This window comes from Leptonychotes weddellii, chromosome 7 (genome assembly GCF_054177405.1).
Source record: "Leptonychotes weddellii isolate Sample4059 chromosome 7, ASM5417740v2, whole genome shotgun sequence".
Lineage (NCBI taxonomy): Eukaryota > Metazoa > Chordata > Mammalia > Carnivora > Phocidae > Leptonychotes > Leptonychotes weddellii.
Genome location: NC_138375.1, coordinates 73,117,222 through 73,133,929, shown reverse-complemented (window position 1 = coordinate 73,133,929; position 16,708 = coordinate 73,117,222). Strand labels below are relative to the sequence as shown.

Below are 16,708 nucleotides of genomic sequence, written 5' to 3'. Positions count from 1 at the left end.
TTTTTTTTTTGTTTATTTTTTTTTTAAAGATTTTATTTATTTATTTGAGAGAGAGAGAATGAGAGACAGAGAGCATGAGAGGGAGGAGGGTCAGAGGGAGAAGCAGACTCCCTGCCGAGCAGGGAGCCCGATGAGGGACTCGATCCTGGGACTCCAGGATCATGACCTGAGCCGAAGGCAGTCGCTTAACCAACTGAGCCACCCAGGCGCCCTGGATAGTCTGATGTTTTGATAAGCCTCATAAAGTTGAGTATCCTATAGGAGTCCAGAGCCACTCCAGTACATTCCATACTAGAGAGGTCTCTGCGGAAAAACTACGTAATGCTTCAGAGAAGACATCCATGCCTACTGATCATTCTTATAACTAAATATTCCATAATGATACCTGATTCATTTTCCCTATTTCTGGTGCTTTGAAATCAGTAGACATGCCTACAGTGCCGGCATTTAAAGAACATAAAGATCAAACAGGAATAGAAAGGATCTCACTGTGCACATGATCCTCATAGTCCACGAGCCTGGAGAAGACAGTCTTACACAGGTGACCCTTGACTTTCATGAAGGCTGTTTTCTAGGTGGAAACCTCACAAAGCTCTTGAGTTGGGGAGTACCACTACATAGTAGGACTTCATATGCTGCAGTAGAATAGAATTAGAAATATATTTTTTAAAGATTTTATTTATTTATTTGACACACAGAGAGAGAGCACAAGTAGGCAGAGCAGCAGCAGGCAGAGGGAGAGGGAGAAGCAGGCTCTCTGCTGAGAAGGGAGGCTGATGCGGGACTTGATCCCAGGACCCTGGGATCATGACCTGAGCCAAAGGCAGTTGCTTAACCGACTGAGCTACCCAGGCGCCCTAGAATTAGAATTATTAAAAAAAACAAAAACAAAACCTTTCATCCCTTAATGAGAATTGTTAATTTATAGAATAATAAAACTGTAATTCTAAAGCCTAGAAGAGTGCTTGGCTCACTAAAAGTGCTTAATATTTTTTTTTAAAGATTATTTATTTATTTATTTGACAGAGAGAGACACAGCAAGAGAGGGAACACAAGCAGGGGGAGTGGGAGAGGGAGAAGCAGGCTTTCCTGCTGAGCAGGGAGCCCGATGCGGGGCTCCATCTCAGGACCCTGGGATCATGACCTGAGCTGAAGGCAGATGCTTAACGACTGAGCCACCCAGGCGCCCCAAAAGTGCTTAATATTTTTAAAATTAATCAACTAATCATTCAGTGGAGAACTACAGTTTTAGGTTGAAGTGAGAGCTGGGTTAAGCTGGAATTTGCTAAGTGATATTCCCCTTTGTGCCTTAGAGCTCCTTGTTTTGTGATTTAAATCCATGCCTTGATATAGGTACCAATTATTACGTATCATGGAACTTCCCATCAGGCACCAGTAGTTTAAAATGCAAATGTTATATCCTCAAAGCCAGTAATCTATAGAAGTACAGTTTCATCTCTTAATGCTGTTGGTTTTTCATGGTTCAGTAATCCAGTAAAGCCCTGTTGTTATTGAAGGGAGTCCTTTTTTATTGCAGCATTATTTATAATAGCCAAATTATGGAAGCAGCCCAAGTGTCCATCAGTAGAGGAATGGATAAAGAAGATGAGGTATATACATACAATGGAATATAACTCAGCCATTAAAAAGAATGAAATCTTGCCATTTGCAACAACACGGATGGAGCTAGAGAGTATAAACCTTAGGGAAATAAGTCAGAGAAAGACAAATACTATATGATTTCACTCATGTGGAATATAAGAAACAAAACAAGCAAACAAAAAGAGAAAGAGTGACACACCAAGAAACGGACTCTTTACCTGTAGAGAACTAATTGATGGTTACCAGAGGGGAGGTGGGAGGTGGGCAGGGGGATGGGTCAAACAGGTGGAGGGGATTAAGGGTACACGTATCACAATGAGCACCAAGTAATGTCTAGAATTGTTGAATCACTATATTGTACACCTGAAAATACTGTAACCCTGTATGTTAATTACACTGAAATTAAAAGAAAAAAAATTTAAAAAGGGAGTCCTTTCAAAAGAGGCCAAATGAATTATATCCATGGATCAGCCAAGATTTGTGATGAGATGCTTCTCCCATTTCTGAACTGTGTTTAACGTTCATGGGAACTAGTTGTTTCCCCCACCTGCAGATAACCACCTTGTTGAGTAAGGCAGATGAAAGCCATTAGAATAATGACAACTAACTTCTGTACTGTGCTTAACTGTCTCAAACGATATTTTCTTTACTTTTTCCTAGTGATCTTTACAAGTCCGTGAACTAGATAAAAGTTATCAGTAGCCCCATGTTACAGCTGAAGAAAGACTGAGTGGCTTCCCAAGGTCAGAGAGCAGCTGAGAGCAGGGCAGGTCCACCTTCCAGGATTCCTGGCCGTGTCATTTTTTTCTCCCGTCACTTAATGCTGCCTTCCTCAGAACCAGCACTCAGCACGGTCTTGTGCTCTGCTGTCTACAAAGCACACAGACACACTGGAATCTGATTTCGCTACATCACTCATGAAGTACATAAAGTGATATCCTCTTACCTGCATTACCAAACTGTTCTGTGTTTTATTTCTGCCTTCCACTTTGATCAGGCAAAAGCCAAAGAAGAGAAACTAAAGAAGTGTGGTGAAGATGAGGAAACCATCCCGTCAGAGTACAGATTAAAAGCAGCCACGGTACGTCGTTAGCCACGGTGCCTGCCAATAGCCTCCTCTTGCCTTCACGTTATTTTCTGTTGGGTCTGTCCCCAGGATAGTTAGGGACATTTCTGTCCCAGTTCATATACTAATGGAAAACCCTGAACACTTTCTTCTCTGCTCTCTAAAGTTAGTTAAGGAATGGTTTCCTAAGTGGTAACCATGTGGTCATTAAAATTCCCACTAATTTACATGTTACAGCTCTTAATGATGCACGACATAGGTCCTGAACCTTAAAGCTCAAGGAACAATTTGGGAATAATTTTTTTCTGTAACTGCTGTGTGGATAAAAGCAGCATAGCTCTTCTAAGGGGTAGACATAAAGGTACAACTGTTTACCAGTATCCTCAGGGAAGGCGGTTTTATTGTTGTTGATTTTGGCTTAAAGTGAGGATGGTGGACTAACTTCTGTAGTTATATTTGTAATTTATCTTTGAAAAAATACACAGAAATACATGGTGGAAAATGTTTCAGTTCTTATATGTGCTTATATATGGGAAGTTTCTCAGTTTTAGACATATTCTGGATTATGAAACTCATCTCCAGAAAATGAAAACAATTGTAGGAATGAGATCTACCTCTTCACCCTGGGTTGGAGAATAGAGACTTTTTTTTTTTTTATACTTCAGCTCTTTATTCTGATACTTGATATAAGAAAAAAAAAAAAAAAAACCCTGAAAAATTTTTTCACTCAAGTATAAGAAATTCACTCAAAAACAAATCACTCAAATATAAGAAAAAAAAATCTCTTTTCTCATAGCCTTCCCTAATAAAACAAACTACGGGCCATGAAAACAAAATACTCTATTTCATTTTCAGTGAATTTTCTATTTTATTTTCAGGATAAAGATGGAAAACCACTATTGCCAGAGCATGAAGAAAAATCCAAGGTTAGGAAGTGATTCTTCTGACAATTAAAGAACAAAAGAACTGTTAAGTTTTAAGTTGCGATAATTTTGACAGGATTTCGCTGCGGAGACTTGAATGCCAACCTAGTATTGAAGAAAGGGGAGCTTGTGATGGCAACACTTGGCTCATGTTTCTGATTCCTTTTCACGTATTTTAATGAGGATTCCCCTCATGAATGATTACTAGAGTGTTATGGGTTTCTAGGTGACATTCACTGGACATTAGGAGCTGATGTCAAGAGGGCCTCAAAATAGATTGTTCGCACCTCAGAGTTTGATTGGCATCATGACATCAGTTACTTTAATGATTCTACTCTGCCTTCACTTAAGTTGGGATCAAGCCGTATAGTTGCTTGTTAGGATATAATAAGCAGCAACATTTATTAATCACTTATGACGTGCCTGACACTGCACCGGATGCCTTTCATATGTTACCTTGTTGGGTCCTCACCGAATGAAGAGGGCGCTCTTATCGTTCCCATTTTACATGTGAGGAAACAGAGCCAGAGAAGTTATGTGAGTAGCCCAAGGTTACACAGCAAAGCCAGGACCCAAAACTCAGGCTTTCCAACACGGAGGCACAGCTTCTCAATCGACATGCAGTTCTGTTATAGATGACTGGTATTAGTCAAAATTTCCACATGCTCTAAATGAATTTCATCTGAAGGAACTAAGGATAGGAGAACTTTCCTGCCCAAATCCCACATAGTCATAGGAAAGGGTATGTGATCTGTGTTTCTGGAGCTATTCAGAAGGAAGTCATTAGGAAATAGTAAAAAAAAAAAAAAAAAAAAAAAAAAAAAATCACCTAAGAAAGATCTTCATTGGAAAGAATAGGCAGTTTTATTTGAACAAAATCCTTCGGAAATTGAAGGATCAGGAAAACTTTTGACTAAATGAATCATGAACACTCCTGTGGTACTCAGGTGTCCAGTATTCCTTAGTTATTGCATGACATTTTTCTTACATTGATAAATTAAAAAATATCCCCAATATAAATTTTGGTTTTAGATCCTAAAATATGGCCTAATATGTGTTAACAAAAAAAATTCCCTCTGAAAAGCTTGTTTTTAACAAAAAAAATTAGTCCCTTCATAATGTAGTGTTTCTTCTGTTACAGCCCCTGAGTGAATCAGAACTCATTGATGAACTTGCAGAAGATTTTAACCAGCCTAAAAGTAAAGGAAAACAATCTAAGCCATCTGAAAAAACAGAAGTATGTTTCTAAAAATACACATCTCTAATTCTGTGGTTTTTAAAAATACTTGTCTATAATCTTAAAAATGTGAGGCCTAAACGATTTTAGCATGAAGGAGTTGATGGAAACCATTTGTACCATCTTTTTTATCAGCAGTTTTCTTTTCTTTTCTCTTCTTTTTTAGAGATTTTATTTATTTATTGGTCAGAGAGAGGGAGAAGGGGGAGAAGCAGGCAGAGGGAGAAGCAGGCTCCCCACTGAGCAAGGAGCCCGATGCGGGACTCGATCCCAGGACCCTGGGATCATGACCTGAGCTGAAGGCAGACGCCTTACCGACTGAGCCACCCAGGCATTCCTATAGGCAGTTTTCATCTTGACGTTTTCTAGATGTGCTTTCTTTTCCCAAACCGACCCTGATATTCTTATAATTGAAGTCCTATAATTATTCCTTCAGGAAAGCATTCACACCCATGCTTTCCTTTCTGTTCTTCCTTCTGAAACTCATGGTGGCAGGGGCCTCTGTCATCAGTCTCATTTCGGTCCCTCCCATATGTCCGCCAGAAATAGTGTTTCCCAAGCAAGCGTGTTGGTAGCCACATCATTCCCCTGCTCCAATCCTCAGGAGCTCCCCGTTGCCCACAAAATAAAAGTCCCTGCTAATGTGTTCTGGCCCCAGCTTCCTTCCTTACCAAGGTGTGTCCTCCCATTACTAAACTGTGACAATAAGTGCTTGTGTTTGTGAGGCCTTGACTTTTCTCATGTGGTCCTTCTTTGTGGAATAACCTTCCTTCCTAATTCACGATCATCTAAAATGTCAGTCATGCCTTTAAAGCTCTACTAAAACATAGCCTTTGTTTCCTGCTTTTCCCTCCCAAACCTTACCACTCTTCCAAACCTTTCTAAACAGAATACAGCACACCCGGGGCTCTGCTGTTCTTTCTATATCCCTGTTGAGATATTTATTACAAGCAAGGTTTTAGCTGTCTTGGTCTTCACCTCTGACATGTATACATAGTTGTAAGTAAACAGTAAGTTCCTTGGAAGAAGAGATAGTATCCTGTTAGTGATCATCTACTGAGCACCTTACACATAGGATAAGCTTTTGTAAGTGCCTGGATTAAAACCAGTTTGTTTGAAATTTTACTCTTGTGAGCAGATAGCACAGTGGTTCTCAAATTTTAGTACCAAGATCACCTGAGGGTTTGTTAAAACACAGATTGCTGGTCCCCACCTCCAGAATTTCCATAGTAGTTGGGGTGGGGACCCAAGAGTTTGCATTTGTAACAGTTTCCCTGATTGCTGCTGTTCCAGACACCATACTTTGAGAACCCCTGGGATCGTATTACTTCCTTACATTTGTACATACCTATTCACAATCAATAAGGTGCTCTTAAATATACAAAAAGGATGCATTTATATAAAACGTTACATTATATAATTGGCATATTATTGTTATATATTATATGAAAGTAATATGAATAATAATAGTTGCTAATTTTATTGCGCTCACAGTGTTCCCAGATAGTATGCAAAGCACTGGACATGTTTTACCTCATTGAAAGCCTCATGTTGACCCTTGACATGTAGGTACTATCCTTGTTCTCATTTTACAGATGTGGAAACTGAGTCTCAGAGAGGTTAAGTAACCTACCTAAGGTAAGAGGTAAAACGAAGTTGAAATAATGGTAGAGGAGTTTTAACATGGCCTTGATTTATTCACTATTCAGCAGTCCTTCGGCATTTAAGAAAATCATGCTCGCAGCATGTAACATAGGGGAGTGTATTGTTTGTCCGTTGTTGTTCAGTCTCACTAACCAGGTATTTCTAGAAACCCTTCATCATACTTCCTTCTCTCCGCAGGAGTCTCAGGCTGCTGCCCTAACTCCCGTGAGTGAGGCCGTGCCTCGGACTTCCATGTGTCGTATACAGTCGGCGCCACCCAAGCCACCCACCTCAGTGAGTGATCCTCTGAGCGTAATGTTCTTCCTCCCATGCACTTGCTGCTGTGTGTTACCAGCAGATTATTAAAGCTAACAAAGTAAGAAAATCTTTCAGAGCTATAGTATCTGCTTTTAATTAAACTGCCGCAGTGTTTTTCCTTCACCTGCTGAAGGGCTTTCTGCTTCCCCAGCTGTTGTGGATAATCACGCCTTTTCACTTTCGCACATCCTTCAAGCCTGCTTGGAGATCCACAAACAGCCTGATGTTATCTTTCGTTGACTCTCCTAGTGGAATAATCTGCACCAGAATCATCAGGACTTCTCCCCACTCCCACTGGAAGGGAGGTTCTCTCAATTCCTTTCCATTTTCTTCTCGACTTGCCTCTCTCTCAGGTTCTAACTTTTGTATGAAGTATGGTAATTAAGTAGTTGAATCTTTCTTTTTGAATTCAGTGGGTTTTGTGTTAGCAGGTAGAGTCTGACTCAGCCTAACAGCTGATGGAACTGTGCCTTATTACGACAGATTTAGTGAATCTACACTCTGAAGACTTAACTTGTTGTAGATGCTTGACAATATCTTATTAAACTTTCATAAGGACATTGTGAGTCCGGTTCTGATCATCTCTCTGGTACAGATGAGGGAAGTGAAGCTTTGAGTTGACCTTGAGCAATCCACTTAACGTTTCAGAGCCTTGGTGATATAAATGATGAGGCTCCTGCTCTTAGTTACTTTAGCATCTAGTGTGGGTATGGCCAGATAGCCAGCTTTTTATGGTACATTTTGATCTTTCTCATATGGAAAAAGGGCAGGGGGAGCTTGGCCGAAGGGATCCGCCCCCAGGAGGAATTAGGAAATACAGAAAGGAGGGAATGATCACACTGAGAAGCTGGAATAGTACTGGCTTCCTGGGGAGAACAGTGAGGCAAGGACAAGCCGGCACAGAGGGGTAAAGCATTTGGTGTACTTGGGTTTAGTGCGTTTAGTTGTTCGAGAAAAGAAGATGAAGAGATTGTGGGATGTGTGTCCTGGGTGCCCTAAAGCAGCTGCTTTCTGCCAGGGACATTCTTGGTGCCAAGGGAAAATCCCCTCAAAGGCCAAGGTCTAACTCCTGCCTTACACAGGACTTGACCTCTTTTTGAGGTCTCTGGGTATGCCGCAGAACTTTGACATTGTGGGAACAAAGCCACAAGGCACGGTGGTCAAGACTAGGAGAGGAGGAGCGAATGTGGCAAGAGACAGTGAAGGAAATGAGAACAGAGGTGGTGAGTGGAATCAAAAAGACAATAGGCAACATTCCAGAGCAGAACTCTGTGACTTAAACATGGGTCTTCCACCTCTCGCGCCCCGGGTGCTGGCCAGGGCCTTCGAGGGTACCTTCCTTTCTCGCTTGACGCTGACTGCAGGGCATCGAGCATTGGATGTTTAGTGCACAGAAAAGCGCTCTGTTTTTCCATTCTCTGACCATCTTTTCTGGGCGTCTGCTCCATCTGCTCTGGTGACCACGGTTGCTGAGATTACCGTCACTGAAGTTAGTTGGCGTTTCTGGAATTGTGACAGCCGTGGGCGCCAGAATGAATAGCCACGAAGTATGACAAAGGTCAGAGGACCCAAGAAGGGCTTGAGGATTAGTGAGCAAAAGGAAACAAATGACAGAGGAAGGAGATGAATGTGTGCCCTTTGTGGTTCTCGTTTGTATAAAAAGAAAGCTTGAGGAAATCCAGAAACCTGAGTTCTAGTTGTGAATTTGACAACATGAAATAACTACAGAAATTGAAGTTTCAGCCCTTAGTCCTGTTTCCAGTTTGCTTCATCCTTGAGAGTGCTGTCCTAGCCTTGCTACCTCAGGTTGGTTTATTTCTTAAGCCAAGGGGAGCAGGCTTAACAGGAAGTAGTTGTTTCCAAAGATTCTACAGCAGAGAGTAGGAGAAAACCAAGCTCAAGTGTGAGCGCATGTCTTAGATCAAGCTAGCAGTTCCAATTGCTTGGTTAAGGCTTTGGTCACTGCACATCTTGCATTTTAGATAGAATCCCAAACAGGTTAGATAAATCAGGGATTTTTGTTGCTCCTAGGAATAAAATCTATGCAGCGTCCAACCACTAGAGGGTGAGATAAATCACCTTCCACTCAGGCTCCGTTTTCTCATTGGTGATCTCTTTTGCAGTGCAGCTAAGCAGAAAAACTTTTCTTACTTACATCGATGGTTAAGGCATATAAACAGAAAGATACTTTTACTCTAGTAGTCAAATATGTACTCTATGTGAGGTCATAGAGTTTTAGAGGAATAAACTTCAAGACTTTTTCATTCAGAAGCTTTCATACTTTTGACTAAAAGCAGCAATAAGAAATTCATTGATATTTCAACTCAGTATCTATACAATAGAAATAACAGTTTAGTGAATAGTAGTTATCCTTGTTATGTATGATGCATTCTATTTTCTATTCTTTCATTAAAAAAAAAAAAGACCTGCCCATGAACTGTTGAATTGATTTTATGAACCATCAGTGGATAGATCATGACCTGGGGTTTGGAAGAAGTCAGATCAAGTCTGATTTTTTAGCCCCTTTATATCATTTATGTTGTCTTCACCCAGTTTCATTAAAGACGAGCATGGCCGGAGCTCACTGCATCAGGAGGGAGCACATTCCCTTTTGAACAGTGGGACCCCAGGTAGACCATTCCCATTGTGGCACTCGGGTCAGTCAGGCACAGGCAGTCACCTGAATCAGCGTGAATCCACCTTGACAAGTAGAAGGCATGTAAAGAGTGCGAGCTTCTGTGTCTCAGCAGAGGCTCTGTCTGAGCCACCTCCGGGAGGGGCCAGGCTGATTTCACAGAGCACTGGGAAGAACGTCCTCTCATAGGCCTTTCTGAACATCTTTCCTGTGCCCTCTCTAGAATGATCCCCGTAAAGATCCCTTCTTTCCTGGTTTTCTGCTTCTCTGAGGTATACCCTTTTCATTGTCTTGTTTTCAAACCAAGACACTGGGTTAGATTATGTAAGTGGCTCAGTGTCAACACATGTTACACCCAATTAATGTTTACTTAGCATAGGAAACTTGGTCCAATTTTTAACATTGTAGGTTTCTTAAACATAGATTCTTTTTTTTTTTTTTTTAAGATTTTATTTATTTATTTGAGAGAGAGAGAATGAGAGACAGAGAGCAGGAGAGGGAGGAGGGTTAGAGGGAGAAGCAGACTCCCTGCTGAGCAGGGAGCCCGATGCGGGACTCGATCCCGGGACTCCAGGATCATGACCTGAGCCGAAGGCAGTCGCTTAATCAACTGAGCCACCCAGGCGCCCTTAAACATAGATTCTAATTCAGTTGGTAATTAAATGATGACATGTACTTCTTATCTAGACCTGAAATAAGGATATGCCCTTCTGAATTGTTTGATGCAGTCTCTTTTAAAAGGAGTGATTAACCACCTACTTAGTGTATCCTCGAATGTGCTTTTAGAAAGGCATGGTGCCAGATGATGCGGTAGAAGACTTGGCTGGCAGCCTGGGGAAGAAAGAAGCAGACCAAGAAGATGTGAAGCCCGTGGCGGATAAAGTGAAGGTAATAGCAGCTCAGTCACTTCTAGAAAGGAGCTGTTACTGATGGTCTTCACTCCCCAAGGAAGTTAGTCATTTTTTTTTCCCCACAACACGTGACCAGCTGGCTTTATCTCTTAGGGAGCATACCTGTTCGATAATCTAACCCTGTGTAAGCATCAGTGTTTCGCTCTAGCGGCGGACAGATAGCATGCTCATACTCTCTGCGTCGCGCCCGGGTCGTGTGCATTCGCACTGCCCAGGAGGCCTGAGGGAAGTGGTCGCTTCCCAGCCCCTCAACATCGCCCTTCAGCCCAGCAGGTGATAGGGGTGGCATCGGGAGGTGGCGGAGGTAGGGGAGGCTGAGAAAGCGGAGGTTGCTCTGGGACCTCTACACACTGGGCCGTAGGTATGTTCTGGTCTAACAGTGGAGCTGCTTACCTCACATGGAGCCACTTAGGCATCCACTTTATGGAGGTGTATTAATCATGAAAATGGTATAATCTTTATGCAGGAGAAAGCCAAAGAAGAGGATCGTGAAAAACTTGGTGAAAAAGAAGAAACCATTCCTCCTGATTATAGACTAGAAGAGGTCAAGGTAAACAGCCTGGGGTGTTTGTCTATTTTATTTTAATTAATACTGAATTTTATAAACATAAAGCAGGGACGTGGAAACAGGCCTGGAATATAAAGAGCTTGTTTTTAATGTTTCAATGCCACATAGTTTGCTAATACTCTGTTGGCATACCAGGTATGAAGCTAAAATATTCCTCAGTGACCTTTCACTCCTCCCTTAAGTGAAAAAAATCTAATGCCTAAGCTGCCTAATTTTTTCCCATTTAATACATGGTTTGTTACAATACCGGAAACAAAGAAAAACTTAGAAAACCTTTATGTAACTAGGAAAACTAAAGTGAGGAATAATTATTTCCTAGGAAGAAAAATTTGCAACTCTTAGACATACATTGGAAAAGTAAGAAAGCCTGTTTGACATTAAGTAAAAGGATAATTATTCTGTTTCTTTCATTTTGAAAGTACAGATCACATAGAACAAGTGACACAGTGGGGAAGACTGCATTATGTATTTGTAGTTGAAGCACAATCACTTGATCAGGGACACGCGTGTGGACAGAACACATGTCCGTTATCTTCATAAGATGCTGCTACTTACATAACATAATAAAAAAAAAATCACTAAAAAAAAGATGCTGCTACTTAAGAGCATATTCAACTAAATGTACATATATTCTTACATATTTATATCCAACTACACATCTCTGTAGGCTTGCGCCAAGTTATTTGTGTGTATGTGGATAAGTGGGATTTACCATTCATTTATAAATTTTCCTTTACTAAACAGCTTCAAATGCTTTCATGTCTTTGTCCTGTTTCTCAGAAGTGGCACTTAGAGTCATCTCAGACTTGCATCATCTGAGCCATAAGGATGAGCTCAGATGATAGGCAAGAATTTTGTCTATCCTTCTTTCTGTAATATTCTCAGTGCTTACTACAGGGTGTCGCACAGAATCAGGGCATAGTAGTTGAATGTCTTGCCTATGAAATTAACCAGTTTTCAGGCAACTTTGGCAAAGCCCATCCCTCAAACAGGTGAGGGGTGCATCCCTGTGCTCCCAGCAGATATTCCTGTATTCCCTGGTGAGAGAATCTTTTTCCTGAATTGATGAATCTGATTTATAATGTACAACATTGGGTATAACCTGTAGACGCCTTACAGAGTTTACAAGGGTTTGTACTTGGGATAAATCCCCCAGGATAAATCAAGTGAAATGAATCTGTGCTGTGTTTTTCTCTCCCAAATAGGATAAAGATGGAAAACCACTCCTGACAAAAGTGTCCAAGGAATCGCTTCCAGTAAGCAAAGCCCATTTTCTCTAAGCATATCTTTCTTACTTGGCCCTGATTGTTAATTCTGGAAGGGCATGGCTTTCTTTTTAATAAGCTGATCAGCCATAAATAGTGACATCCTTTGAAGAGGAAACAGATGAGGGGGCATTTGTTGATACATTTCTTGGTTCTTACAGCCCATGAGTGAAGACTTCCTTCTTGATGCTTTGTCTAAGGACTTCGCTGGTTCCCCAAACTCTGCCTCTCTTGTAAGTCTGAAACTCCTGGTTTTATTTCCTTACTTGTAGGGTGGCAGAAATAAATGGAAACACTTAAATTACATTTAGAGTGACTTAGAATCTGACCTTGGAGCTGAGGAAACAGTCACAGAATTAAAGGCCTTCAACCCATTGTGGCCATGAGATGTGTGTCCTATCATGAAATAGTGTTCCAGCACAGTGGATATTTGCAACAGTGTAACTAATTGAACCAATGAGCATATACTCTTTATCAAGTATACTTAGGAAAAGAGAATTTAAAACTGAATTTACCCAAAAGTACATCTCAAATAACTTTACCTGTTGATATTTCTACAATTTATCATCTTCCGTAATTGCCTCCTACGGAAATTTAGCTCTATGTAGAACAGATAGTTCCTCAAAGGGAATTTTGTTACTAGAAATTTCAGGAAATGTTGGGTAATGGTAAGCAGGTTGCTCTACTATAGGATTTTTAGAGCTTATTTATATGCAAATGTATTGTAAGTCTGTTGGAGTGCCCAAACTTGTATAATTCCAGATCGTTTTTTTGTGGGATCTGGGTTGTCTATTTACAGGGTTCTTATGTGGACAATGGCATAGACAATATATCAGTAGAGAAACAAAATGAGTAGCAACTAGGAGAAATAGTGATTCCTTGGAGTTGCTCATTTTTGGACTTGATGAAGCAATAAACCCTTCAAAGACAGGATTACTAACCACTGCATGGTCCTCACTGGACCCCTATGAAAGCATGATGCCCAGGCAGTATGTACGAGTCACCCCATTCCATGACCTTCCCCTTTTCCTCCTCCATACAAACAGATTACAGTACAGAAAAGCTCCCGAGTCCTGATTTAGGGGAGAATATAAAGTGAGCAGTATGCCCAGGAATGTGGAATCATATCGTTAGAGTGATGCAAAACAACAGATTGGGGGGGGTGGGGGCGCATGCCTTAATCACCTTCCCCATACTGTTTGTATTATTATAATAGTTAGGGTTTTTCTTTTAGAAATTCAAAGAAAATGTAACTGAATTTATACCCACCCAAAAAATGTATAGCAGTGAAATGACTAGAGATAAAATAACCAACCATTTTTTTAAAAAAATTATAATCTTGGAAAATTAGTCTAGCAAAGGGAAAAATTTATTAGTGTCTATCATGAACAAAGTAGAAATAACCAATTATAGTACGAGTTCAAAGTAGAAAATTATTTGGGGGAAAGTCCCAAGAACTTTGGAGGAAAAGTATCATATTCTGACTCATAATTAATGTTCAAATATAAAGGAGTGCCTGCTGTGCATTCCATGTTCTTTGATCACAATAAAATAGAAATTCTATTTAAAAAGAGAAATTTAGGGGTGCCTGAGTGGCTCAGCCGGATAAGCGTCTGCCTTCTGCTCAGGTTCTGATCTCAGGATCCTGGGATGCAGACCCGTGTTGGGCTCCCCTCTCAGCTGGGAGCCTGCTTCTCCCTCTGCCTTTGCTGCTCCCCTGCTTGAAAACAATAAAAATAAAAAGAGAAAGTTAAAAACATTCCACTACCACTGAAATCAAGAAGTAAATTCTGAAGAGACTATTTTAAAAAATCAAGTATAAGACATTTGCAAATCAAAATCTTTGATAAGTAGCCAAATAAGTATTCATGAGATACAATATCATAAATACTTTCCTTCATCAGTAATGGAGGAAAAGAGAAATCTGATTAACCAAATGTTTATTGAATTTTGAATTTCAAACTTAAGCTATTATAAAGCTTTGACTAAAGTCACTCAAATCTGTAGATGTATAATTTTTAACAAACAGTATATAGAATTATTAAAGTAATTATTTACCACTGTCAGAAATTCAAGATTTATTTAATATCAGGGAAATCCATATAGCATAGTAGTGTATCAGAGAGGAACAATCAGTTATGTCCATATAAAAGATGTATTTCAAATTTCATATGCCTTCATATTTTAAATAAAAACCTTTAAAAAGTAGGTAATCCCTTAATGTATTAAAGAGTATATTTAACTTCAAGAATCAAATATTCAGAATTAAGCTAGAGGCATTTCCTTTAGAAAAAAAGTGTAAGAAGTTGATTTTATTGTCATTTCTGCTTAGTGGTGTATAAAGAATCAATAACAACACATGAAAAAGAAATGACAAGTATGAAAAAGGAACATTTGTGCATTTGTAGATATCCCTAGTTGTAGATACCACATTTGTACATACCATTGTGCATGCTGTGTACATCAGTAACAGATTGGAAAATATAGTTAGTATGAGACGTCAGACATTAAAGAAAAGAGCAGTAGATGAACAGAAAAATGAAAACATGAATTAAAACATCTAAGATAGTTTGACTCCGTGTCTTAAAAGAATCACGACAAATCTCTACAGCCATTTTATAAGTCAGTTTTTTAACTTAAAATAGCACTTCATATAACTCAATAAAATTATTCTAAAATATGTTTGAAAAGCTAAAGCAAATGTATAAAAACATGAAAAAATACTGAAAAGCATTTTTCAAAAGCATTTTTCAGTATTTTTAAGAAAGATGACTTCAAATACAGGAATTGATTTATATGATAATGATAAATTCAATTCTGATTCAGAATGCAAAGCTATAGATCAATGGGAAAAAACTGAGAAATGAACATAAAAGATTTAGTATATTTTTTAAAGGAGAATAAATCATTATTTCAGAAAGATTCTGGAATAATATACTATTTAACATTAAGAAAAAATAATAACACTGAAGCCACACAACATATACCAGGTATAAAGCAACACTGGGACATCATTATACACCTTGTATCAGAATTAAAAATATGTAACAGATTTCTAACTGAGGCAGGGGAGGCCACAGAAAGCAAGCATGCTCATTCATTGCCCTCCACAGTACGAATGTCTAGCAGCTCTGGAGAGTCAGGGCAGTTTGTCAGGATCGAGCCAGCGCCATAAAAAGAATCACTCTTAGAACTCACACAGAGCAACTAATTATAAAGAAGAAAGCTGAAAAACTGCAAACAACCTAAATGTACACCAAAAAATGTGTAAACAGACCCTGCAACTCTCATTAGATTATTGAACATTTGGAATAATAAATATCAATAGGAATTAAGAGATGGTGTAACCTGCAACTATGGAGGAGGAAGAATCAAAATTGCCTTTAAAATTTGTGTTATTTTGCATCCATTTGGATGAAGAGAATAAATAGTAATAAAGCTGTATTAAAAATTTTATTTAAGGGGCTATGGGCTGGCTCAGTTGGTGGAGCCTGTGACTTGTGATCTTGGTTTGTGAGTTCAGGCCCCATGTTGGGTGTAAAGATTCCTTAAAATCTTTAAAAAAAAAAAAAAAATGTATTTAGGGATGCCTGGGTGGCTCAGTTGTTAAGCATCTGCCTTTGGCTCAGGTCATGATCCCAGGGTCCTGGGATCGAGCCCCGCATCGGGCTCCCTGCTCAGCGGGGAGCCTGCTTCTCCCTCTCCCATTCCCCCTGCTTGTGCTCTCTCTCTCCTCTGATAAATAAAATCTTTAAAAAGATGTATTTATGTGATGGCATTGCAGGCATAGTTTTGTATATATTACTGACATGTATATGAAGTGTAATATATTGTGTATATATTTGTGTGTGTGTATATATATATATATATATATATATTTTTTTTTTTTTTTTACAAAAGAAATTTGAAGACGCTAACCTTCCTGCTGTCATCTCTGAAGTGGTCTCCCAAACCCCAGCTCCCACCACGCACGCCGCCGGCCCACCCCCTGACACTGTGGTAAGCAGCATCTTAGAAATAGGTTTTACAGTAACAACAAGAAGAAAGAAAATAGGCCCCTTGCCTTAGAGTAAATGAAAATACATAAAATCGTTAGGAAGATTAAAGCCCCTTCTGTTTTAGAAGAGAGAAGACTGGCGATTTTGGGAGGTGGCAGAATATCTGAATTAATTAAATGAAACAGTGTTTATGAAGTATTTTACACATAGTCCAGGAGCTTAATATTACTGTTGCTTTATTAGAATTGAAAGAGCAGGAGTGTGCATCGTGTATATATTCGAATTATTAGATTTGACGAATTCTTTAGCTTTCTTGATTATTTTCTCCTCCTTTATATTTTTCCTGACACATGCTATAAATACTCCGCATTATTGAACCTCGTTTATTTTATGGAATTGCTCGGTGTTTGAGCTCCTTCTCCCAAAAACTCAAATATGTCATGTTAGAGCAGTTTTCCTCCCATTCATACCAGGAGAACTTTGTCATTTTCATGGTAGCAATACAAAAACCTCAGCATCAATACTGTTTTAATTATTTACA

At 39.5% G+C, this 16,708-nt stretch overlaps 1 protein-coding gene across 9 annotated transcripts in view; it reads left to right on the top strand.

The window, feature by feature from the left end:
• The window catches only part of CAST (calpastatin), a 52,008-nt gene that overhangs the window by 20,228 nt on the left and 15,072 nt on the right, over window positions 1-16,708 (top strand). For 8 of the 9 annotated variants that reach the window (XM_031028092.2, XM_031028097.2, XM_031028090.2 and 5 more), the window contains 9 exons: window positions 2,600-2,683; window positions 3,547-3,594; window positions 4,733-4,828; window positions 6,671-6,766; window positions 10,212-10,313; window positions 10,803-10,886; window positions 12,110-12,160; window positions 12,331-12,402; window positions 16,070-16,168. In XM_031028092.2, the coding sequence (XP_030883952.2) occupies window positions 2,600-2,683; window positions 3,547-3,594; window positions 4,733-4,828; window positions 6,671-6,766; window positions 10,212-10,313; window positions 10,803-10,886; window positions 12,110-12,160; window positions 12,331-12,402; window positions 16,070-16,168 (732 nt within the window). The remainder of the gene's footprint in view (window positions 1-2,599; window positions 2,684-3,546; window positions 3,595-4,732; window positions 4,829-6,670; window positions 6,767-10,211; window positions 10,314-10,802; window positions 10,887-12,109; window positions 12,161-12,330; window positions 12,403-16,069; window positions 16,169-16,708) is intronic. The other variant, XM_081826521.1, reaches the window with a different exon arrangement.